Raw genomic sequence first — 27,341 nt, 5'->3', positions numbered from 1 at the left:
ACAGCATTTCACATTGGACGGAAAGGGTATTCCTTTAGGGAGAACACTTCTTGTTAGTTTTAGTACATTTACACAAATAAATTGTTCTACGCTAAAGATCAAAAGCAATACGTTGAAGTGCAAAATAAACAAATCTTAAACACAAAAAGAGCAAAGACAACATTTGAAAACATAGGTATAAAATGTAAGATTAAAGGTTACAGTGCAGAATTGGATAACTAAGAAAGAACGGAAGGCAGAAAGCCCCGTTCTGTCATTTGCAATACTGTCCGCTAGACGGCGCCATTTCTCCACTCAGCACAGGACAGGTGAGCCTTCACAACACCTTCAGTGGTGCATCGTGGTGAACGTAGTTCCAGTCTCCTCTTTATAAACTAAGAACTACAAATACAACCATGTGACATACCAATCCAACAGTGACAAGTTGTATGGGTCGTGTTTGTGTGTTTTCCGTGACTTTGTTACGCGGAACTGGCGCCTCCTCTGCATGTATGTGCTGTGGCTTCCTCCTTACTGAAACTTATTGCAAACAGGTTCACACCGAGACAGAGGAGCGTTGTGTGTCAGAAACATATCCGTGCTGAGAGTCGCCTGGATCAGGTACACATCAGAATGAATGCAACAAAGAGCAGACATCAAGTTGGAGCGTAAACTATGAACCCATCTTTCATTGGTCAGTGTTGATATGAAGTGCGCATGAATGTTCTTTAATTTATTTGTTCCGCATTTTGAGTGTTTTTTTCGCCTGTGGCTGAAGTAGCTGTGTGATCATGAAGTTTAATGGCTATCTGAAACTCCGGATCGGTGAGGCGGTGGGCCTGAAGCCCACCACCTTCTCCCTGCGCCACTCGGTCATCTTCAACAAAGCCCCCCCCGGCCTGGACCCCTACATTGTGGTGAAGGTTGACGACACGAAAATTGGACAAACTCTCACCAAACAGAAAACCAACACACCGACGTTCAACGAGGAGTTCTGCCTCAACGTGAGCGACGGGAAACAAATCGAGTTGGCAGTCTTTCACGATACTCCCATCGGATATGATGACTTTGTGGCCAACTGCATCATCCAGTTTGAGGACCTCATCCAAACCTCCAACACAGAAGAGACCTTCGATGGATGGGTGAGTGCGAAGTAAACACTGCCTACTAGTAAGAGCATTTATTGTAAACATGGTTTCAGATCCTAATGACCCTAATCCGGGCCGGATTCATTTATTAGGATGCTATGGGGAAGGGGAACACATGTATCCTTGCCCCCCCCCCCTGACACATCCCCACCCCAATATCCTTCGACTAAATTATTTCCATTATCGATTATCTGCCTTTTATTCCCTCCATTGATTGTTTTTAGAAAGTTCTTTCCCATTTCCCTAAATCCAAAGTGATATTGACTGCAGTTTGTAGTCATAAGCCCAAATATATTTAGTTTCATTTGATATAAAACTGAACACAATCAGGATGTCTCCATATTGGAGGGCACACCACCACTTTTTCTGGCATATGCATCAAAAAATAATATTAACAATCCTTTTTAATGGTGATTATTTTTCTTATTGATTTGTCAACACAACACAATAACTGATCCCAGGTTTAATGTGTTTCAATGATGGTTATCACATCATGACAATGAGAAGAACAAACACACCCATGGCTGTGATATCGGCCTACTGACACAATCATTAGGGTTTAAGGAGGCAGGGGGCACTTAAACCCCCACCAATCCAATCTCATATTTTGGTACAGGAACCTATAGTCTCAAATTTCAACCATGAATATTCTCATAGTATTTCTCAATTTACTTTAGTAAAATGTAGTTCCTGTAGGTAGATTCAAAATGAAAAGTCAACTGATAGGTCAAAAGTTATGTAGACTCCTTATGGGACATTATAGTAACTGTGTAAATATTTTTAATTTATCCTAAACAGTGTTTGAGAGCAGGTTTGGGAAACAAACATGCTAATTTGTTCACAACACATCTCCCCGTCACTGTGAGTAACGTTGGCTTTTGTTCTTGCTGAAAACATCCCCACTACCTTGTATTCACAGTGTTCACACCCTCACATATTCACATCTTCATGTCTCAGTTTGGGCAGTATGTAGCGGACATGGACCTCTCATGTCTTGCACTCATTGGCTTAGAAGCTTCTACTTAGATCATTGGCCAATGTGGTCTGAAACTACATTTGCCACCTCTGTGGAAAGGTGCTAATTCTGCTTATAAAGACTTGTTATTGTTCCATGCAGAGTGCACAATCTGACTTGCCTGCACAACATTTGACCTACATGTGCAAATAAATGTGTGGTGATAAGACTCCCACACTTCCTAATGCACAGTTCAGGATCAAAAAGGCACCACATCAAAGCTCAGATTAAATGCTTTACGTAGAGTATCGTATTAGTCTCACTGTCTTCCAGACATACACAAAAAACTGATCACATGGAGTTTCCCTGGTCTTGCTTATTTGCATCCTTCTAGGATTATTAGCCAGTGCAGGTGCTGGTGAATGTAACATGAGCCTGTCTCGGCCCGCTGGTATCACTACCTACTGCTTTCTCTCTTCTACTGACATTTGGCTACCGACAATACAGTTTTTGGAATTATGCAGCAAAAAGTAGTTTTGGGGGCAAATGCTTAAATACCACAAGTTTAAATGTAAAAAAAAATCATAATTAAAATGTAAATTCTGTCCACCTTACCTCACTGACCATCTGTCCACTTCTGTATTTGATCACCTCACACCAGACATTTACTATGACCTTGCAATGCACTGTCGAAAAGTTGCGGCGATATGGAGTTTGACAAATGTGGCACTTACACACATTTTCACTATAATTATAGAATTTTCAATATAGCTTGACAAGTATTTCAACAATCGAGTATGGTTCCCTTAAGAACGTCCATGACAAGACGCTATATTTACCACTTGCTTTGACAAAGCAAAACAAACACATACAAAAGAGATAAAAAAGTATAGAAAACATTTACAAATAAACAAATAAAGAGTGTACATAAACTATTATATCAGTAAATATTCAAGGCAAACAAGTTTCTCTTCCTCCAGCATTACATTAATTATATAGTAAAAACGATGATAAATACAAATCCTTATGTGAAAAATGTACATGTTTATGTATATTTTAAGCAGTACATTGACAAAGAAGTTAGAAATTAAATTCAAAAAATCGTTAGAGAAAGCTATGCCCACACCTATACCAAGACCCTCAAAAGTTAAGGGGAGGTGGTGTGAAAGTGGAGCGTGCCTTGCAGTTTCAGAACATGTGATTAACTTTCTCACGAAAAGACCCTTGCTTGAAGTTGTTATCCGCTAAATCCAAACTGTGAAAGGGTTTTTTTTGCACAAGAAGTGCTGGGCTGGTTTGTTTCAAGTGTGAGGCAGCAGAGACTGAGGCTCAAGCCTGCACACGCCTACGCTGCTGCTTATCGCAGCGTTCCCATCACCTGAATACTGCTTGAGGGCTCACTATGAAAATACTCACTGTCAGTGCTCCATATATCTCTTTTCACCCCCGTCTGTACACCGAGTCCAGTTTGATGAACTTAAACCCCAAAAACACTTGATCTCTAGTCATTCAACTCCTTCTTTTATCTTGAAATCATTGTCAGCGCTGACATCATCAGTCTGAGACATTCACCATATGACATTTAGACACATGAGGCCAGTTTCCTTTGCCTGTTGACACTACATGTCACATGTTGTGACATGTTTGACTCGTTTCACTGAGCTCTTTAATTTCACAATATGTAGGTTTCTTTAAGCAATCAAGTCCTTCTGAGGAGCGTTGAAATTGAAAGTAGGTTGAAGAAAGCCCCTCACATTTTCCAGCAAAGAGTACTGCTTGCTCGACTGAAACGGGACCCATGTCCTGTTTAAAAAAAGAAAGGAACTTCCTCCTTTGTGATGCAGCATTAAGTGTTCTGCTTTTTACCTACATCGTTATGCTGCTTTCACACACTTCTATTCTAGAGTTGAAAGAGTTACCCGTCCATTTCTAAAGTATTTCAAATGTGAGTGACGGGGGACAAAATTCACAGTCTTCAGTGAATTAGGTCAGGGGTCTGCAACCTTTTTGACCAAAAGAGCCATTTTGCTCCTTTTTCCAAAACATTTTTTTGTCTGGAGCTGCAAAACATATTTCATAGTTTTTTATTGTTATATCAGACAAAAACTACAGTTTTTTTGCATTTATTAGGCTATTTATTACACGATATAAAACTGTTAACCTCTAATAAGAAACAAAGAACTCTTATAAGGAGAATTAAAAATAATACACAGGCCTACTTTAAAATAAATTAAACACAGCACTTGGGGAGTCCTCTGCACATTTGAAGGAAAAAAAATATTATTAAAATGGGCCCACTTTTAAATAAATAAAACATATAGCTGCACCCTGCACCCTAAAAAGAGTTAAAGGTAGGGTAGGTAATAATGGAGAAACCAGCTAGAGTGCGCTAGAATTTGAAAATACACAACCGGAAAAAATATGCCTCTTCCTTCAGACTTTCTTACAGAGCCCCTCCTCCAACACACACGAACGCGCACATGACCAATGAGGGCACGAGATAAATTTGTGCACAGATGGAAGGCTGACAGGCAGGTAGGCCATCCAGTTACTTTAGCCGGGCCGGCTCAGATGATTGGTCGTGCTTTTTACAGCGCTACGGCTTCCAGAGATTAATTTTTGTATGTATTTATTGTCAAAGCATTTAATATATTCATTGCTATCGGGACGTTAAGAGCATTCCATGGAATATAACAAAAAGTGTTAAATGAAATAAATTACATACCCCATTGAATTATGACTGAAGGTCGTCAGCTGTCTTCCTCTCCCTTGTTGTTCCTCGATAGGTAAAGGCTGCACCACCGTTGACAACTTCTCTCTACATATCAAACATACCGGTAAACCAGCATCGTTTGCTGTGAAAGCATACAACTCTGTCCACACAGAAGTAAATCCTGTGTTCCTCCGGTACTTTTCTTTGATTTATCCATAGTTCGCTCATCGAGCCGGGGGTCAGGTTATTCGCCTCCAAGAAAAGGCGCTCGCGCGGGACCGTAGCAGGATGTGACGCATATTTTAGTTGACCTTATTAAAACCGTTTTGTTTTTTATTTATGTGTCACAGTATCACCTCAAAATACAAGATACGAAACATTTTCAACCATGCAACAAAATATAAATAGTCCTACAAATACTTTTATTTTATTTCCTTCTTATTTTTGTCTAAGCTCAAGGGAGCCAGAGCAGAGGGCTTGAAGGGCCGCATGCGGCCCGTGGGCCGCGGGTTGCCGACCCCTGAATTAGGTGATTAAACCAGATCAAGGTTCAAGGCTTTTATTGGTCATGCATAGTTAGCTACAGTGTAGTTATGACGATGAAACTCTTAGGCCACAGCAGTCCAACAGTGCAACACAATAACAAATAAAAACAGAAAAAATAGTGCAAGTAAATACAACAAGAATAAATATGTTACTACGAAATAGTGGAATAGCGCAATAAGAGTCTATATGCACAGGGCCGCCCCTCCCTACAGGCCAATCACGCAGGCTGCATGGGGCCCCGCCTTGCGCAGGGGGCCCCGCCCAGAGGGCCTCAGCTGCTGTGCGCAGTTCTCCGCTCAGTTCTCCGCGCACCCCCCGCGAGAGTGAGAGGTGAGAAGGGGAGCACGTCTGTAACTCGACACCGTTGCAATGAATTGACATCTGACCAATCACGGCTTTGACACGGCCACTAGTGCAGGTGAAGAGATGTCGGTGAAAAGACAGTTTCAGTCCGGCACAAGCAAGAGGGGAAAAAAACAAAACATGAAGAAACTAGAGCATCACCCGAAGGTGGGTTATTGTATGAGTCAAATGTACAACTTGCGAATGTTGTATAAGTCAAATTGCCAATTGCCATATTAAAACATCAGCTACAATTCACGACATGAAGAAGGCAGTCTCTGCATAGCATATAGGCTAATGGAGATGCAGTTATATCCAGCATTCTTTATTTAACATTCATTCAAGTATGTGATGCCTTTTATCTGCTAATGTACAAGAGGAAGAGTGATACACTGTCTGTCTAGTTGGCTTACATAACAGTTAAAGTTTACAGCTTAAAAAACATGGAGCATTTTTCCCCTTTTATTCATTTTTATGTCAATTTGCACATTTCATGGTGATGCTCAGCCTCTCCCCTTAACTCCTAACAGTCATCATCATGTCAACCACAACACAGAGAAATACTGATAGAAATGTGTGTGTAGTTGTTGATACATCATCTCACAATGTCGCTTGGGGCCCCAAGTTGGCCAGGGGTGGCCCTGTATATGCAAGTGATTGAATATGATATATTAGGCAAGGCAAGGCAATTTTATTTATGTAGCACCTTTCAGCACACGACAATTCAAAGTGCTTTACAAAATAAAAACAAAAGACATTTAAGAATAAATATAGCAGAAACACATTATTAAATGGCATTTAAAAACAGGCATAAAAAGCAAAGATAATGAAATAAATAAATAAACACAGCAGGTACAGAATACATGAATAAAAGGCATACTGCAGTGTGAGTATGAACAGCTCAATTAAAAGCAGCGGCAAAGAGATATGTTTTTAGTCTGGATTTGAAAATAGGAAGTGTTTCAGCAGACGTGCACGATTCGGGAAGTTTGTTCCAGATTGTCGGGGCATAATAGCTAAACGCTGCTTTTCCATGTTTAGTTCTTATCCTTGGAACAGAGAGCAGACCCGACCCAGAGGACCTGAGACTCCTGGATGGTTCATAGTTATGCATGCAGGAGATCGTTTATATACCTCGGTCCTAAGCCATTTAGTGATTTAAAAACTAGCAATAGTATTTTAAAATCAATTCTTTGGTCAACGGGAAGCCAGTGTAAAGACTTCAGAACCGGACTGATGTTAGATAAATAATTTCTAAATTGCAGCCAGATTAATGTCGTGGATGTTGTTTCAAAAGTTCAGATGTTTAACAGTCTTATGGCCTGTGGGTTGAAACTTTCTCTGAGTCTGGTGGTGTTAGTCCTTTTTAAATAAGTCATTCAGCATGAAAAACTACAAAACAACTAAATATATCTTGCTTCACTTAGATCAAATTGACGGGAAAGTGGAACGCCTTCATAGTTCTGTGATAAAATTCTTCTTAAGTCAAGCCTCTAACCAATATGTATGGTTTTGACAACAGATTTGACAACAGCTATTTCACTAGAAAGAGACATTTCTGAAATGCTTTGCAGCTCTTTAGTTTCTGTAGACCATGGCTAGAGTTAGCAAAGGTGAAAACACCAGAGACAGGTAGTCAAACGTTGTGTATAGACTGTCGATCCAGAGGATATGACGAGGTTACAAAACAATTATAGATAAAGTGATTGAACCCTGTCATGAAATGCTTTGTGGCTAACCATTCTTTTCCAGGTGGGTGTGTGTGTAGCATAAATAGCTCCTTACAGTGACCTAAGTTTCCACTCAGTGGTTTCTACAGGAAGTATCTCCTGTTCTGTGTATCCATCTCTAAAAAGACCCTTTTCTGTATGAAGTGCTTTAAATGCATATTCAGACATTTGTAATTCACTCTCAGCTGAGCGTCAAATCACAACAAACTCTGCCACGAGCCCGACCTGCCAGACCTGCTTTGTTTTCTGTCTGCCGCGGTGTCCACATTTCTCCGACATTCCGTACACACTGAAGAATGATCTCATCTCATACGCCTGTTTTAACCCAGTTACTGTCATTAAAGCACTAATGCGGAATAACTAAACGCATAGTTATATAATGCCATATTTCTGTTCTACTTTTGTCCGATATATATGTAATGTATTATACAAATGTTGATTTGGTGTCGTATAATCGTCGAGTATACAAATATCTGTTCCATACTGTCTCCGTTTGGCTATTTGACTATGCAAAATGTAATTGCCCTCTCTGTTTGTGTGTCTGCAGATGGACTTGGAGCCAGAGGGCAAGGTTTACGTTCATATTGCACTCACTGGATCCTTCATTGATGGTAAGGCTGCTACTGTGGATCTAAAGGCAGATTCATGTTTCCTCCCATGCAGAAACAGCACTCAAACACTTTTCCGTTTTGTTTCTTTTTCACATCCACTTTAATAGCACCAACGATTATACCACCTCATTTAGGAACTGTCTTTTCCAGTCTGACACACTGACACCTGTTTTTAGATAATAATCAGTTGTCAGCAATGAAATACATAGTCCAACTGTGTAGTAATAATACGATTGACAAAAGGTGTGAATGCATGTTTGTGTCTGACTCGGGAGGTTAGTATGTATCTGGTATGCGAGGTATTTCTATGATGAAAGGAAAGCTTTCTTTAGACGTCCGAAGACTTCAACACTGAGGACATCTTTAGCAGAGATATCTACGTCATGGTTTCACAATGAGTTGAAGAAATGAAATAACATGAGAGGGAAGTGACCTTGCAGGACTTTTGAAGCAGAAGTCTTATTATCTAGTGGCTACTCTGCCTCTGATGATTCATCTTTCTAATCTGCTGCCAGCATGCCTCACTGCCTGCCAAACCTCACAAAACACTAACATTTTATTTAATCATAAAGAAATAAATGAGAAAGGCCTCTAACACTAGAGATGTTCAGCCTTTCTTTTTAAAATATTTTTCAATAGCATTATCTAAACTTTAAATAGCTTGATTAAAAATAAGATTATTCTATGATATTATATATAATATTATACGTGTGCAAAATGAGTAATAAGTCTTCAAAAATGGTTGGATGCAATGAACGGCTTTATTTCTATTTGTTACATCAGGAAAACTATTTGCTCATAAGAGAAACAAAAGCTCAAATGACGTTTGTGCACATTAAAATATCCTCAGGGTCATTCATTTGGAAAACCACACAGTATGTTCCCCTTATCATGCGAATTACACTTAATTAATAATACGTAATAATGTCCATGCCTTAGACATTGATATGCCCTTTAAACTCTATTCCATGCAAATATTTAGAGAAAACAAAAAAAGCAACACTTTTCCGATCCTTTGGTAAAACGAATGGGTTTATTATTGTACAATTGACCTTTACAGAGAAAAACTAAGCGGTTGAGCATATGATAAAAGGTTTGTAGAGTAAAAGCGCGCTGTTCAAAAAACATTCACACTTCTACCACAAATATATGCTGTTTACAGGGGGAAGGCGGCGGCTCAGCGGTGATGTTTCCGTAATGTATGTGTGGTTTCTCATCATCTCACTCTACAACACTTAGCTTATACTTTAGTCAAGCTACAACATAAAGAGCCACAACAGAAAGCTGCACAAAGGTAGACGTAGAAGACGCAAATGTACACACTGCTATGTGACATTTTAATTATATCTGTCTTACATTCTTGTCCTGTATGTTAGCTGACCTTTGTCACACAACAGCTAGGGTCGGAAAATACATCGATTGCATTCTTCTTATTCCGATATTTGTTTGCGTTTAAAAACCTTTTTGAGAACTTCATGTCAAAGAGGGAGTATTGGCATTGGCAAATATTTCAAAAATATTTTGGAAGATTGGCTTGCACTGAAACAATTAGTTGATTAATGATTATTCCATCATGAAAAGAAAATTACCTTTTTATTAATTTACTTCATATTGTTATCAAGCAAGAAGGCCAAAAGAAATTCTGCTTCCAGCTTCTGAAATGCAAAGACTGTCTATTCTTCAGTGTTTAGGTGATTCTATATCGAGCCAATCTTACATTTATATCCCTTTACATTCATCTGGTGACAAATAATAATGTAAACACCCATGTCACTTTCTGTAAAGATCACAAAAAACAAAACAAAAACATCTGGAATACTTTTAGTTGAAATTGAACTTTGTAGCCAACAACAATCTAACAATAATCACACTGTCATTGAGCGCTCTGCACCATGCCTGTGGAAACTATGGCCCTATAGATGCAGAGCGCTACACCGCGTTAACCAGCCAGTTGCTAAATGTGTCCGTCTACTGTTTGCTGCAGAGCAGGTGGAGTACAGCGGCTGATCTGTGGGGGCTTTTCAGCCTTGAACAGCAGCCTGTCGTGGCTGAAAATGACGCCATTAGAGCAAAACCAAATATAGTTCATCGTGGGTGTCTGCTATCACGTATAGTTGTAGTAATGTGATCCATTTGTCAAATAGAGGTATTGATTATATCTGCTTTAAATAAATCCCACAACATTATGGCGGTTATTGATTCTGGCGGTTGCTGAAATAATAGCAATAATTAAATACAATATAATGAATACATTTAATGTATTATCAATATTCACACAGAGAGGTAGGTTTTTTCTAGAAAAGTCCTTTTGTCGCTCTCTTTTTGTTCGTCTCTTTTGCTCTTAACAAACTTTCATTGTCATTGTTTTCTGTCAGACGACGCCATAGTGAAAGAGAAGAAGAAGCAGTTCACGAGGAAGCGACAGGGGGCCGTGAGACGGAGGATCCACCAGGTCAACGGACACAAGTTCATGTCTACCTTCCTCCGTCAACCCACCTTCTGTTTCCACTGCAGAGAGTTCATCTGGTGAGAGTCCCTGCTGTGTGCACGTACAGTATCTGTGTGTGGACTGTAAACTGGATCTCACTGTGTCTCTTTCTGCTCATAGGGGTGTGTTTGGAAAGCAGGGCTATCAGTGCCAAGGTGAGCAGACATTATGTTCTCTTACTGACACAGTTAAAGCATACATCTATCCCAGAAGCACAATTTGTATAACATAGAAAAAGTGGAGAATATTTCAAATGAATAGAAGGAAATGGGGAAAACATTTACCAACAGCTAAACAATATCCAATCATCAGTTTACAAACTTTCATAAGACCCCTGCATTTGATCCCAAGTCTGATCTTTAAATAGTCAGATATTCCTCTAAACGCTTGTGTTTAGACAGTACTGAGTATACTTCTGGTTAAAATAAGACTTGGATTAAACTGCAAGAGTTGTGCTAGAGTCTGTAACGTGATGTAATGAATCAATTGCAGGACCAAATGTATTTAAATCCTCCAAACTATTCTCAGATTCAAAGTAACAGAAGGTCATTCATTGACAAACAAATGAGCATTTATCATTGAAGATATCCTTAAAACATGAGTTGAGAGTTTGACATTGAGTGGTTGTTTTCTCCAGTGTGTACCTGTGTGGTTCACAAAAGATGCCACCAGCTGATCGTCACCATGTGTCCACGCATGAAGAAAGAAATCAAAGAGCAGGTAAGAACCATTTAACACAACACTGTCTGTACACAGTTACACTAGGCTCTTATAGCAGCAGGATCTCGACTCAATACAGATCATTTGGTCAATAACAAAGTAATGAGTGTGTCAGAAGGTTTCAGGGACACAAGCGTGTTATAGCTGTTGTTTTTCACCTCAAGTAATTTGTGTGTAATACAGGATACACACACACACACACACACACACACACACCCCTAATTTACAGCTGCAGCAATCAGCAGACCGTACAGGTTCCTGTTTCTGTGCTGAGCTGATCACTGAACCAGAACACTATATTTTTCCACCCATGCTTTTTTTTTATACGTTTCTATAAATACATCTGATCTTGTTTTAGAATTTTAAACGTGTCACTTTTGCTCCGTCTTACTATTTTCTGCTGAGCGTGACAAGTTTCTCTTCCTTTGGGAAATTCAGAGAGAAGCAAATGCAGCAATAAAGTGACAGGGGGTCTGAGTGTGACACAAATAGGAACTATCATTCCCCTCAATGCACTCTGTGTGACCATTTGAATGTGAACATGTGTAGGTAAACATACTGTTACCACCCCCAGTGGTTAGTGTACTGTATGTCTTCTCTCCGCAGCCTGTAGCCCAGGGCTTCAGCATCAACATCCCTCACATGTTCAACATCCACAACTACAAGTCGCCCACTTTCTGTGACCACTGTGGCTCCCTGCTGTGGGGAATAGTGAAGCAGGGGCTGCACTGTAAAAGTAAGACCCTTATCAACATCTGTCCCTCTAAATCTAGATCTTAAGTGTCTTTATTGAGTGCTTTTGTCTGCGTTTTCTCTCTGCAGTCTGTAAAATGAATGTTCACATCCGCTGCAGAGGCAACGTCGCTCCAAACTGTGGGGTCAACAGCGTGGAGCTGGCCAATAAGCTCGCAGAGATGGGTCTGCAGGCCGGAGGACTCTCGAAACGCAACTCATTGGTACAAAGGCTGAGTTTTACCGAATGAGTCTATTCAGTTTTTATTTTATTTAGATGTGGCTTCAATAGGGCTAATCTAAGTGGTGTTTCTTTATCTACTTTCTGACAGGCCAGAAGTGCCAGTCACATAGGGGGGCCCACTGAGAGGAGGGAGAGTACAAACAATCAGGCGGAGACCCCTCGACTGGGCATCTCAGACTTCACGTTCCTTCAAGTTCTCGGAAAAGGCAGTTTTGGCAAGGTGGGAATGATCAGAAGATATTGAAGAACATATCCTCATCTTTCTGATAGGACTTGTATCAAGTGGAAGCAATATTTTGAGAAAACAATGTGTATCCTACTATGTTGTATCTGCAGGTGATGCTGGCGAGACTAAACGGCAGAGACCGAGTGTTTGCGGTCAAGGTTTTGAAGAAGGACATCATTCTGCAGGACGATGATGTGGAGTGCACCATGACTGAAAAGAGGGTGCTGTCCCTGGCCGGCTGTCACCCCTACCTCACACAGCTGTACTGCTGCTTCCAGACGCCGGTCAGTACGGGTCCACCACACATGCATTTATAGAGCAGTTTAGTAAGCTTTTATTGTTGGTGAAATCAGTTCCTTCATTTTTTTTTTCCATCTCCCTTGCTTTCCTGAAGAAATGCTTTGAGATGAAACGGTGGGATGAATAAGTGTTTTCACTTGATAAGAACACCATGCTAACAAAGGCTGTCGTATCTCTCTAAACTCTTTATACTGTATTGCAAAAATTCCAAGCCTGAATTGCTAAAGAATGAGCTGCATATTTTCCACATAATAAAGTATTGGTTTAGTCTCTTAGGTATATTTATTGTAGTTCATTTGCACAGAAATAAATCATATCCCACTTTAAATGTCTTATATGCCAATGTATAATATGTTGCTTTCATTATACCAGTTTTCTGTTGTATAACCCTTGTGTAATAATTCTAAATTAAATTAATGTTTTTGTAAAAGTCCTGCACTCTAGCTCTAGGTCTTAATATTAACATATTCCTTTAAGCAACACAGTGCTTTGGTAGTCATCATTTGGCACAGTTTCCATTCTTATATCATAATATAGGTGGTTTCTGCATATCTTATCATTGTGTATTGCCACCACACTGTCCACAGGTTCATTAACTGAACCTACACATATCGCTTGAGATGTATACTAACCACACCAATGGTCACTTAAACACAGTAGAGGATACAGTCAGACTCAGCATGCAGTGTGGGATTGGTACAAAGCATTGTAATATGTACATTTGTCAGCAGGGGGCAGTAGTTTATAAGTGTTGTGTGTGCATGTGTGAGGAGTGAGTGACGCCTCACAGACCGGACACTTCTAATCTGCTTCAGTTGTTCAAACCTTTACTGACCTACTTCTTCTGGGATTGAAATAGAGCTGCACAAAGTGAAGAATTGAATTTATGACACTGCTCCCTACCCAGTTACACCCACACAAAAAACCATAGAAAAGGCTTTGAGGAAGGAAAGCCTCACCTTGCATGGCCATACATCAAGTTGACCAAGGTCTGAAAAGTGTCTTGCAATATAAATGAGTATAAGAAATCCCAGAGGCAGCCTCACCTTGCATGGCCACACATAGCTGTGGATCGAAACTGAACACCACAGGAAGTTACTTTAATGTTCAAGAAAGCTATTGAATTTAATTGAACCTCCTGAAACATGTCAAAGTACTTTCAAGTTTGCCTGCATTACTTGGGAGCACATTATTATGAAACATGAAATACTAAACTACCCTTAACCACAGAGCAGTAAAATGTAGTCAGCTGTGACTGAATGTCCTGAGGGCTCCAGGAAGCTTTACGATCAAATCATGTTCTCCTGCTTTTCATTTTCTAGATCACAAATCAACTATAGCCTTTACTGAGAGAAAAAGATATATGGGTTTCGATCAATATTTATTTTGCCCCGCCGACATTCTAGCTGCACAGGAATATATTAAATAGACATGTGAAATTTATGAGAAGCAGGCGTGCGTCATCCTTGAGGAAATCTCAGCATGGCCATGATCACGGATTTGTAGGTCCCCTGTGAGGCTACTGTGGTTTGTGTTGCATTTGTATAAATCTCATCTCCTTTTGCAGGAACGCCTCTTCTTTGTGATGGAGTTTGTGAATGGTGGCGATCTTATGTTCCACATCCAGAAGTCCAGGAAGTTTGAAGAGCCTCGAGCGCGTTTCTACACAGCAGAGATCACCTCCGCGCTCATGTTCCTGCACGACAAAGGCATCCTCTACAGGTCTGAGTCACAGAACATTCATAACTGTAATGGCTTTGCTGGGCCTGATAGATTATAACATGTGTGTCCAAAGAAAGGTCCTCAAAGTGTGCTATAGGTTACTGTAGGTCACCATCTGAACCAGGTATTTTATCTATTCATGAGTCTCTAAAAGGTATTTTCAGGAATGTTATATATTATTGAGATTTCTAAATGTTTACGCCTTGTTTCACTATTATTTAGTTTTTTGATGGTCATTCTGGTCATTATTCAGAGGAGACCCTCAAGTGTTTAAAACAAAGACATGCATCTCTTTAGAAAAGTCCAGAAATGGCCTCAATTCTTTCTAATCCTCTTTTGCAAATCGTCCAACTTTATTAGAGGAAAATACAAAATCGCAGTAAACTTGTTTTAAGATGGATGTGCGTTTATTCAGCCATTATTTTCTCTCTCCCCATTTCAGTTGAAAGATCAGAGCACTTTCTGAAGCCATCAATCATCTACTCCCCAGCCTTTTCTCAAACCATTAGCCCTTAATGAAGTTTCCCATTAAAATGCTCCAGCGTGTTTTGCAACCAGAAACTTGGGCTGTTTACCAAATGTTTAGTTTAAGCTCATTATCTCATACCATAGAAACAGCAAGCACACAACAGATGTAAACAGACCTACAACTTTAATAATATCATTTTGTGTTCTTTTTTCATATGGTAACCATTTTACTGCTCGTATTCCAGCATCACATATTTCAGTGTTTTTTTTAAACCCTTGGGTGCCTGCCGGTGCATGATGATAAGGAAGTGAGCATCATGTGAGCTAAATCCTTGGTTATATTTAGAGGCCCAAGTGTTCAGTGTGGCCTGCACCACATAGCATGACAATTAGCTTAAGAGGCCACACGCAGTTTGCATGCTACAAGCCAAAGAGCAGCTTGCGCATCAGGCCAGTGTAATAACAGTAGAGCGCCTTAAAAATAAGCCAGCGACCTCAAGTCACTGTAATGTGTTATAACTTATAAGTACGTGTTCTCGTGACTCAAACAGATATATCGCTGTTAGCCATATCGCTTCCAGCCATAGCTAGAGTGGTGCTTTGGACCTTCTGAGTTGTTATTTCAGCAGATGTCCAATTATTATCCTCCTAGGTTTGAAGCTGTGGAAATGCTGTGGTTCATTCATGATATAAAAAACATCACATTTTGTTGATTACTATATTTCAAATGGTCTGAACCCAGACTGGCTGGTTTGCACCACTTGTCTCGTGAGGAGAGTCTGCAGGAGGTAAACACAGTATCATGAACAGCTGATAGTTTCAGTTTCTTTTATTAAGTTTCATTGAGTACAAGTTTGGCAAGGCAGAGTACAGCTGCTTCAAAACAGTTAGGTGTGTACAGTAGGTAATTTTAGAGAGTTTAAAACGTTTAATAAAACTGTTCAAGACAACTCAGACAATGTAACAGCATGAGGAATACAAAGGTGCAACATTAATAGTTGATCAAACATTTTAGAGTATGAGGAACAACAAATGTCTATTTGTAAAGATGTTAGAAGGCCGTGGTGGTTTGTCCGGATGTCTCTTACCCTTGCCACTACAATATCTGCGCCAGTGTTTGTCAGCACTTCCTTCTCTTTTCTGGAAATGTTCATAGTAGTGCAACTTTATCTCTGACCCAGTTAGTGTTTCAGTGGGTATAGTGGGTTTTTTGCAAAGTGATGTGTAATGAAAACTGGGTTTAAAACCGTCAGGATAAAGGGCTCATATCTCAGACGACACATTCATAACCAAATATAGAAACAAATACTACTGGAAAGTGTTTTGAGGTATGAAAATGTTTGGCCATAATAGACACCCACTTAACCATTAATCAATTGGCTGGCATCTACAGTTTGGACTTTCCTGTTGTGTAATGTACGGCAGAGTGGTCAGAGTTGCTCTCTTTTGGCTTAGATGTGAGGCTGACTGCGACAGAAAGTCCCCATGAACCTCTGAGTCACTGTTACACAATCTGATTATGTAAAGCAAACCAGATTAATACAAACAGGCCAGTGTGGTTTGAACGGCAGGCTCTGTCCATTTTTCATTGAGAATTTCTGCGTTTGTCAACCTGTTTGAGGAGATCAATAAGAGTCCTTGTCTACTGGAAGGACAGGAAATACAAAATATTTTCCTTTTTAGCGTTGTATGCTTTTCCCACATGTTGTCATTTATATTCAGCATCAGCCAGTACTATTACAAAGTATCTTCCATACAGCTTCCTCTCCATAACATGACCTTGGTCTAAAGTTTGATCAGATTAGAGCTCAACTCCAGATCGCACACTCCGAAGGTTTAATCTCCCTGTCAGATGACAAAGCACCAGCTGACAGGGGAGATCTTTGCCATCCTTTCACATGCACCGATATCACTGGGGAAGATACTTATTTATTCAATTACTATAAATGCATGTTGTTATTGCTTTCTTCGCTGACTGAGGAGCTGTATATATATATTTCTTTTTATGCTCACATGGTGATTCATTAGTTCCACAACACAGAGCACTTCTTATTGTTCGTATAACCATTCTTATAACTACCATCTAATGACAAATCTTATAACCTTAGTAATAAAGATAAGTTTTATAATGTGTAGCAAGGATGTCGCTTGAACTAACTCTTCTATAGGTCTTTTAATAATATAACTTTTATTATATTTTTACTCCAGGTTTGGAAATATGGATTAATTTCAGTTTTTTAATACTTTTTATGTATTGCTTTATTTCATTACCGGTTGCCCCTTCCTCAGAAAATATAAACTCATAATTTTACAGGGTACAGGAAAATCACAACAAAGAAACAAGAAAAAAATCTCATTGATATTATTTATATTTTGTAAGAATTTGCTTTAGAGGAAACCAACAATGATTTATAACTCAACATTTTTCCCCCCCAATTTGCATGATTGAACATTCAAATAATGTATCACTTTAATTACCTCCAGTACATGTCAGATTAACTAAGCTGTACGAATGTGTTCCAGGAGCTCTCGTTTTGCCTCTCCTGAATTCAGTCTAAATATTGACATTAAAGCACTTATCCTTGGTGCCAGCCTAAGTGGTCATCTGATTCTTCATGGCAGCAATTTAACACTCGGGCAGTCTGTCAGCGTCTCCCTCTGCTACAGGAGCTTCACTGTCCTCAGGAGACCTTCTCTTTTTGTCTCACCACAAATGTCCACCTCCATGGGATATAATTAGAAACAACACCGACAGGGTGTGACTGCAGTCTGAACACAAACTTGACATTTCTGCAGCTGTTGGCGTAAATTACATGTTTTCATGGGTGATGATTAGTGAGTAACATTTTTATAGAGCAAGGTCACAAATCCAAGAGTAACATTGTTAGAAATAACCATATAAAGCATTTAATAGAACCAACCAATACAACGTGAGTAACAACAGACTTTATAAACACACAAAGTTGCCAACACCAGACAACATGAGGGCCATTTGAATAATAGCTTCCAGCTTTACTCTGTACTATTAATAATCGTGGCTAACAATGTCCCAAAACAGATATTTTATTCTCTGGTTCTTTCCATGTTTGTCTTGCCTTTCAGGGATCTAAAACTGGACAATGTTCTTCTTGACCAAGACGGTCACTGTAAGCTGGCGGACTTTGGCATGTGCAAAGAGGGCATGTTTGAAGGCGCGGCCACGGGAACCTTCTGTGGGACTCCGGATTACATTGCGCCTGAGGTTAGTCTCTGCTCTTGTGCTTAAAAAACTCACTGTAACTTTACCCTTAACTACCTATAATGACAGACATCTGGACCCTTTATTCAACTCACCTGCGTTGCAGCACATTCTCATATATTTTTGTTCTGTTTTATATCAGTTTAACAGATTGCAACAAGAGAAACATAGAACACATGTTGCTTCCTGTAACCGAGGTCTTCTGAGTTCATTTGACGCAGTTCCCAGTGCCTTCCTCTCTCCATCACACCACCCCACTATAAACCAACACTGCGCTCAGTGCCTGTCACTCAAACTCTCTCCTGACTTACTGGAAGTCAAATTGTGAAAGGCTCTATAGACAAGACAAGCCTTGATTATTACAAATGTGCTTGGTTTTCATATTGAGGGATTAAGATGCTCGGTGTCCTCATGTTTGAGAGACTTTTCTGTGAGTCTGGATTTATGAAAGGCTTCTTTAACAGTCAACACTTGCTCCTCAGTGTAGCCTCACTGGCAAGTTGCAACACACTAACCCAACAGTCTATTAATCCAACCGTTGCTTTCAATGCTGTCTGTGCTGTGGTGGTTAACTTTAATGCTGCGACATGTTTCCACAGATCCTGCAGGAGCTGCTATACGGGCCCTCTGTTGATTGGTGGGCTCTCGGTGTGCTGCTGTATGAGATGCTGTCAGGACACGCTCCATTTGAGGCTGAAAATGAAGATGACCTCTTTGAATCCATCCTCAATGAAGAGATTGTTTATGCATCTTGGCTCAGTGATGAGGCAGTGACTATACTCAAATCTGTGAGTCCAGGTTCATTTTCATCAACTTGCTTAATATGGCTGCATCCAATGATTATTTAGATGTCATTATTGAAAAAGCTATGTATTGTTATTCAATTTTAATTTAATATGAATCATTGTATCATCTGGTTTTATAATGTAAGAAAACCATTCAATGTCCAAATCCAAGGTAATATCTTGTTCTGTGAGTTCAACTCCAAGGATTTCAGTTTAATATGATATTAAGCAGTGGTTAGAGTATAGGTGAGGTCCTGATAATTTATTCCGGTAAATTACTCTGACCTACTAATTGACCTGACCGAAGTTATTGAGTCTATGTAAGTTTACTGCTTGTCTCAGATCCACCAACGTCAGCAAGATCTCACCTCTATTAACTCCCCGAAGAACCAGGTTCAATTAACTGCTGTTTCTATTCAGACAACTCTTTTTAATCTGTTTAAGCGATCCCGAAGGATTTTGGTATCAGTAAATGGGGTGTGTTCCTACCTAAACGTGTGTGTGGCAGTGTGCAATCTTACCTTTGAAGCAGGAGAGGAGAGCACAGATGTCCTTTAAGTTGTCCCAGTCCAAAAGGTGGGATCAGTTTATTTGAAGAAAAATAGGTCCAAACTAATACAGGGTTTTTACCTTCTCTCTTTACAACATTATAATCATACTAAAAAAAATGATGCTGTGATCATGTTCAAATATGAAACTTTAATTCACAGTCTTACATTTATTAGCAAAATGTTTCACTTCAACTGCCCAATTCAGTTGTGACATTTAAAATCTCCCGATAGAATTTAGAGGCATTTCCTCATAAAAAGACCGGTGATAATAAAAAGCACATTCAACTTTTCATTCACGAAATCAATTCACATCGATTCCATACCTTTTTATTTTCCGTCACAGATGGCGGGGACTAACATTCAAAAACCCATACCTATCCCACAGTTTTCTGAGGCAGTTCCTCACGGAGGCAGGTACTAATACTCACAAACGCTTCTTCCATCAAATCATTCCATTCAGCATTCAAAGAAATTCCCTCATTCAAAGAAATTCACTCAGCATTCCAACCAAGAAATTCAAGAGATATTTACCAAGTTTGAGAGAACCTTATCGAGAGCTATTAACCCAGCTCTGAAGCCCTCACTCTCTCAACCCCTGTCTTTATGCACAAAAACCGGATAGAAAACCCTAAAACACCTCCTCCACACCCAATTTTGTGTAAAACTGGGCATGGCCTCCGATGTACAGGGTTGGCCATAACCAGACATCTTCTATAGCTTATGGCATAAGACACACCTTCTCAGGTTTGTGTAAAAAGGACATGACCCCTGTAGGATTTGAAAAATATTATTCTCGGCTATGACATAACCACCTTTTTGAGGCCTCAATGTATTTCTCCTTAAGTCAGGAGCCCCCCTCCCTGCTGTGAGAGGAGAGAGAAGAAACTGCCTACTCTCTTATCAGTGACACCCATAAATCATTATAAGTCTTACACTCAATTCAACAAACCACTTGGTTTATACTGTAAATATAGAAAAACATAACATATGAAACATTTTCTTTAGAGTTATATAAGAATATAATTGATTATATTTACGTTTTAAGTATTCAACCTGTTATGGAGATCTCAACAGCAGAGAAAAGCAGAACATCTCCAGAGTTAAGGGTTAGAGTTAAGAGGCTGAATCTACCGCTATTTTTGCAGTTAGTTTTAATTGATTATCAAAATAGTTGGCGAACATTTTCGTGTTGATCCAATAATCAATAAGGTGAATAATCATTGCAGCCCTATTGACGGATAAAGCTGGATGTAGTAGCTGCTGTTATTTATTTTTTTGCCAGACATTTTCCATCCCCAGATTGCCTCCGTCTGACATTTTACACTATATATAATTGCAAGAAATGTCATAGAAACTTTTTTTTAAACTGAACTAATGATAGAGGAAATCAATGTATCACATGACTGGTAACCAGCATGTTAGAGAAAAACCAATAAGTTGTGAACATTTTCTAAAAGACTAATTCACAGCATTGTTGGACAGAGTAAATGTCAAAGGTTGGACGGCTTCAATCTGCATTTCTATGATCAGGGTTAGTTATTTGTTGTCCTTCAGAGTGAATGACAGCCCTGTGGAGCTCTGCCAGCCAGCTGTTTGGCCAGGGTCTCTTACATACTGCAACTATATTAAGGCATGGTCCACTGCCCAGCCACAGCACACAGGCTATAAATACGACACGCCTCCTCCCCCCCCCCTGTTCTCCTCCTTTTATCCTTGTTGTTACTCCAACATGCTTGAGGAAGCACAGGACCCATGTCCCCTGGTGATTAGTGTCACTGCTGCCAGAGTCACATGTTGCGTAAAGATGCTTGTTGGTGTGATGGGATTTGAACGCTGCTGCACTATTTATACTGCAAGTTGATCTTTGCGAGGTGCTCCTCGTGCATGCAGGCCAGTTCAGTTGGAGTTCAGTTGAGTTCATTCTGAGTAATAAAACAATACATTTTGATAATTGATAAATCCTCTTTTCTATGCAACATCAGAAAAAAGTATAAAATGCCCATCACAATATCTGTGAGCCAAAAGCTGATGCCCTCAATGTCCTTTCCTCTACTGTCAGCCATCTTTTCAAAACGCAAAGATGTTTGATTTACATTTGTGTTAGACTCCTCCACATTACATAACCTGGAAGCATAACAAATTATATATCTGATTAATAGAAAATCAAAAACATATATATTAAAATGCCCTAGTCATTTCTGATGACCTTGTATGTTTCTGCTAGTGTGGTGGAGAATGGCTTCTTAATTCAGCAATGCTGACGTGTCAGGTCTGGTGCTGAGGATGGAAAGATGGCGTCAGTGTTATAGTTTCCTTAAGTGTTGTGGTCTGTAAGCTCCTGAACCGATTAACCCCTGCTGGTCTGTGGTATTTACACTTCAAGGCCATACTGGTGCCCTGCTGTGGTTTTTAAATAAATTTGAACTCAATAACTGCAAATCACGTCATCACAGTCATGCTTACAGCTGCAAATCCCCACACGCAACTGCATAAGCATTAAACTATAATGTTTCGTCCCTAATGAAGAATGTCTAAAAAAAAATGTGTTTAATTTACACTTCAACACTAACATTGTACAATAGTACTGAAGCAAGCAAACATCAACATCACCTGCCAGCACAACATCAACAACAACCTGAGAGAAGGATGTTATACAACAACACATAAGCAGAGGGAGATTTACAGTAAAGTGCCTAACAATTAATGATTCATTTCCTTGGTAACCAAGGTTTTTAAATCTACACACATACTGCAGGGCTGCTCAGCGATAGTCTGTTATATAATCAGATATGCAGTGATTAAATAGATTCTTCAACTGGAAGGAAGATGTCCTGTTGTGTCGATGCAAGATTCAAGTCTCTGCAAGTTGATTTTTATGGTGTGGCATGTGGCTTGTCTGATTGTGAGTTACAGGACTAAACTATGCAAAACCAACATTAGGGTGTTTTATATTCACCATTTCCTCTTTATCTTTTCCTCTCAACTTAAGTGCCATTCTATTTCTTTGACGTCTCTCTAATCAGCTTTCTCTTTCTTTGTGAACTTAGTTTTGCAGCGGTATGTGGGGTTGTTAAGGCCGCTGGTAGTTAATAGTGTTTTGAGCTGAAAGCTGTATCGATCTTTCCAATGTCTTTGGGTTAGTCTGCTCACTGTGTGTGCAGACAGAGGTTTGTTGTGGCTTTGTCTGAATGCCCAGACAGAGCTGTTCAAAACACTTCAATATTGTTTTCTTTTGGGGTTTTTTCAGTTTCCTCCCAGAGGCAAGTTAAAACAAAGTTTTCCAATTTTGAGTTTGTTTTGTTTGGACCCATCCCTATATATTTCTGGCAGAGGCACAGTTGTAGGTGATTAACTATTCTATTGTTTTATGGTTTGTGAAACCAGGAAGTTGAGACACCTCAGTTGCACTGTATTGAACTAAGCTGAACTCTCTTTAGATAAAGCATTGTAGGTGGCGCCAGTGACAACACACCCCTTTCACACCAGCGCCTTTTCATAAAATGGGAGGGAGGGATTGACTGGACGTCACGCTGGCTCAAGTCGAGTTTGGCACTTCTCCAAAAACAATCTGATCTAGTTGAATAACACGAGTCATATTTCCTCACTATGTAGAGATGCAACAAAGTATAATCTGCTGCTAAACTGTTTTCAAACAGTTTAATCCTACTTGGTTGTTGCTGCTGTTATGTGTCATATTGTGTTGACAATTGACATGATTTTAACATTTATTATTTAGTCTTAAAAGTACAGTTCATTCCAAAATCCTCTTTCCTGGAGTGCTATTTATGAATCTAGATTGTTTTGGTGCAATTTCCCTAGTGTTTCAGATAGAGGCCATAAAGATCTAAACTCAACAACAATTTTTGTTTCCCACAAAGTACAAACTAAATAATACCTTTGTGAAACTGCTCACTCGGTCTGTTGACTATCTTGACTAACAGGGTCAGTATTTCTGAAATAGGATAATAATTGCTTTTGAGTTCTTGATGTATATTTATTTTGTTAAGTTAAGCACCACAAGCCAAATGCCCTCTGGTTAAACAATATTTCATGAAAGGCAGACACCTCTACATTAGGTATATCCAACAAGTGACTATAGAATACTGTTCCTTTTAAGTTTCTTATGTAAGGTCATGAATCTTTTGGTTTCCCCAGTTCTTGACCAAAAACCCGGCCCGGCGTCTGGGCTGTGTGGCCTCAGAGGGCGGAGAGAGCGCCGTGACCAGCCACGCCTTCTTCACTGGCATCGATTGGGAGAAGCTGAATCGTAGAGAAATAGAGCCGCCCTTCAGGCCAAGGATCGTAAGTCACATTAATAACTTTATGGATAGCTTGATAGTGTGTGTATAAATGATGAGCAAGACACTCAGCAGACATTACGTAATGATTGACCTTGTCTTAGCCGGTGACTGCAACCATTGTTTTTGCTAAAATGTTGCAGCTAATGAATCATTTTGTATTTTCCCCTTCAGAAAACACCTGAAGACGTCAACAACTTTGACCCAGATTTCACGCAGGAAGAGGCCACCCTCACGCCCATCGATGACCCTATGATCCCTTCCATCAACCAGGAGGAGTTTCGTAACTTCTCCTTCACCTCACCTGAACTGCAGGAGAGCTAAGAGTTTCCTCATTGATCCACAATTCTTCCTGCACTCTCACTCTTCCCAGTATCCGTGAATCGCCTGAGACTCTTCCCCGCGGTATGTGCAGTATGTTGCTGTCAAATTCCCCAGAGACATGAGGGTGCAAATTGCCGAGGAGTCAGACACACACATGCCTGACGGGAACTGGTTTGGCATGAACCCTTAAGCACTCCTGTATTTCTCGAAAATGTGCCATGTGATCATCTTTTGAAATACCATTAAGTCTTGACGTCTCACTTGGGACACATTCCTGCAAGTGTCATTGTGTAAATGGTGTATTTGATATGTGTTTGATAAAGTGTACAACCACTGATTTTACTCTGGATGAGTTCGCGTCCAGTTACTTAAAATGAAAAAGCCCTTTGCGAAGCATAAAGGCGTGCTTTGTGTTTCATTTTTTGCTTCAGAATTTTCTAGAGAAAGGAAAAATGTGTCCAGTTGGAACCATCCTGCCAGAAATTCCCAGAAAACTTAAGCTGCCAGTTTAAATCCTGGAAAAACTGAGTGGGCAGATGAGATCGTTTTTCAATGACGTCACCCTACTCTGTAAGAAACCGTATTCACACAGACACACTTACTGGCAAATAGACATTTGAACAATTTACACAGATGATTTGTCTATGTAGCCCCTGTCAGTTCCAGATAATACAGTAGATAATGTCTTCATCAATCATACCCTGTAAAAGATTTTGGCAACGATTAGCCATGTAATTTGATCAGGCATGTTGAGAATGATGCAACACTTCACCAGAGGTGAAAACTCTGTGGTGATTCAGGCTTACTGTGAAACAACCAGAACTTTTGATATTACCACACAGTTGTCCGAGGATAGGGAGAATGCTAGGATGGTGTTTGGTAACTGTCAGCTTCAATTGAGTCTTTGTGCGTCTCAAGAGTAAAAGTAATCACTTTGTGAGTCTGCTGCTCTCTGCTTACACACACACACACACACACACACACACACACACACACACACACACACACACACACACACACACACACACACACACACACACACACACACACACACACACACACACACACACACACACACACACACACACACACACACACACACACTTTCTCTCTCAGCAAACTCAGTCTTAGAAAGCGTTCAGGTCCGTAGGTAGGCTGCCTGGGTAAACAAATGAGCATTTTCAAATCTGCAGATATTAAAAAGGCTCCCAACCACCGTCGCTGTGAGAATATAAAATGAGGAGGCAGACAGAGAGAAAGAGAGTGAGAACTTGAAACTTTAACCCTGCAGCCGGATAAGATTGGCCAATCATCATCGAGGGGGCTTTAGTAGATCATTCCGTCATTGCAAACCAGTAGAGGATAAACAGGAAACCACACAACGTCATGACTGTCGCTTTTTGATAGAAACAGGAAGACACAAGAAGACAAGAATTATGCTATTGGGACACTTTAAGAAGCATGCATTCAGTACAGTATAAGTATAAGAAACCGTTCAAATAAAACAACAACAAAGGGAAAAGTTACTTGTATTGTTAGGAATCTTGTGCTCCCTCTTCTCTACCTGCAGACACACAAACAGCTTCGACCTTACAGAACAGAGATGGTCTCTTCCTGTTGGTTACAGGGAGGAAGGCTTCAGGCACCACATCTGTTTATATCCTCAGCCCCCTATCCTGTGGAAGAATGTGCGACTGAATACTGTAAATGGGTGGCATCCGATAAAGAAAAGGCCTGTGTGTGTATAATCTGAAACTGAAAACAGTATCTCAAAAGTAGCTACTGCAAAGTTCTGTTAACTTACGAATAATACATTTGAACAAGTATGAGATCCTAAGCTCTACTTATTGTGAGTCAATCCCAGTTAAACATCATTAACCAAGACTTAGAAGTGCATTGATCTCAGGGACTTAACAACCATCGAATCCACTTCAAGCATGCTCAAAGAAAGATGAGCTGTGTGTGCTATACAAGGAACGGGACATTGGATTAAATTACTTTACTTTTTGTTTACCCATTAATGTGGCCCTGTTTGGCAGCTTTCCTCCGGTAATGTCTGAATGAGACGCAAGATTTAGGAGCCTTGTCTCCGCTTTCATTACTGAGACTTACTGATGGCTGCCAGCAGTGTCTCTGCACCGCTCGATTGAATTTGTGTTCGACCCTGCTGTCCTGGCTGTATGATGGATTGCCCCGAATGTGGCAACAAATAAGGACAAAAGAGATGCTTTACATACTAGACATCACTGGGACTTTTTGTGCATCAACACGGAATCAGTTCTGTGATTAAACGCACACACTCAGCACCCCAGCCTATAGTGGTTGCATTAGATTATGGTTCTTACCCTGAGTAGGAATCGACTTAAAAAGCAGAATCAAATCAACCAGTGGTTGCTATTACAACAACAATGCAATCTTTCCCACACATTAAAACATTTGTCTTTGAAAGCATTGTGTTAATGGTGTTGTTGCACAGCAGAGAGTGCTCTTACAGATATAACTGGAAGAGCATGTGTTCACCTTTATGAAATGACTAAAAGAGAAGAAAAAAGGTGTGGCTAGCACCTTAGACTTCTTCCAGACAATCATATAGTTTATCAGAATGACTAAATAAATAAACAAACATTAGTTGCTGCAATTGTGTAATCTTTATTGCAATGACCTGTTACACACAATTTGTAATACATTGTCAGTCCTCTGGTAAAGCTCAGCTACTAGCATAGTGTAAGAACCCTGTAAATCCACATAATATGCTTTTCAACAGTTTTCTCACCCACACCTGTTTATAGGCCAACCAAAGAAATTCACAAGGTATTGCCTAGCTATTCCAGGCCTTCCTATGTATTTGTTGGTCCGTAATTCAAAGTCTGAGTCTCAGATACACTGACGTGCCAACAGTTCTGAGAAGTGACCAAAGCATTGCACAAATGTCTCATAGCCAGATGTTAAAACCAACCGTGGGATAAGTAAGAGGATGAATAACTGTACGGCAAAAATATAAAAGAGAACATTTTATGAGCTGTAAAGGTGGCTGGAAAATGATTTTACAAACATCTTGTCTTCCAAATCCAGAGCTGAATGCCAGGCAATTTGAATAATTTCCAAACCGTGCAGGAGAGAAGGAGCCTGCCTGACTGGACAGAAATCTCTAAAGCATTTTAGGCAAATAACCAAAACAATCTCTAAGCCAGTGAATGTTAAGTAGAATCTATTTAATCCAA

General features: G+C 39.9%; 1 protein-coding gene across 1 annotated transcript; it reads left to right on the top strand.

Moving 5' to 3' along the window:
• Positions 1-429: 429 nt before the first annotated feature.
• prkcha (protein kinase C, eta, a) lies at positions 430-24,462 on the top strand. The gene is made up of 14 exons (XM_034111324.2): positions 430-1,121; positions 7,961-8,024; positions 10,400-10,550; positions 10,633-10,667; positions 11,150-11,232; positions 11,839-11,968; positions 12,055-12,188; positions 12,297-12,428; positions 12,545-12,718; positions 14,302-14,456; positions 18,027-18,165; positions 18,762-18,950; positions 23,654-23,800; positions 23,971-24,462. The coding sequence occupies exons 1-14, from the start codon at positions 771-773 to the stop codon at positions 24,118-24,120; spliced, it is 2,034 nt and encodes a 677-aa protein (XP_033967215.1). The 5' UTR covers positions 430-770; the 3' UTR covers positions 24,121-24,462.
• Positions 24,463-27,341: the final 2,879 nt, after the last annotated feature.

This window comes from Pseudochaenichthys georgianus, chromosome 22 (assembly GCF_902827115.2).
Source record: "Pseudochaenichthys georgianus chromosome 22, fPseGeo1.2, whole genome shotgun sequence".
Classification (NCBI taxonomy): domain Eukaryota; kingdom Metazoa; phylum Chordata; class Actinopteri; order Perciformes; family Channichthyidae; genus Pseudochaenichthys; species Pseudochaenichthys georgianus.
The sequence above is the reverse complement of the archived record's forward strand: the minus strand, read 5'-3'. Positions and strand labels throughout refer to the sequence as shown.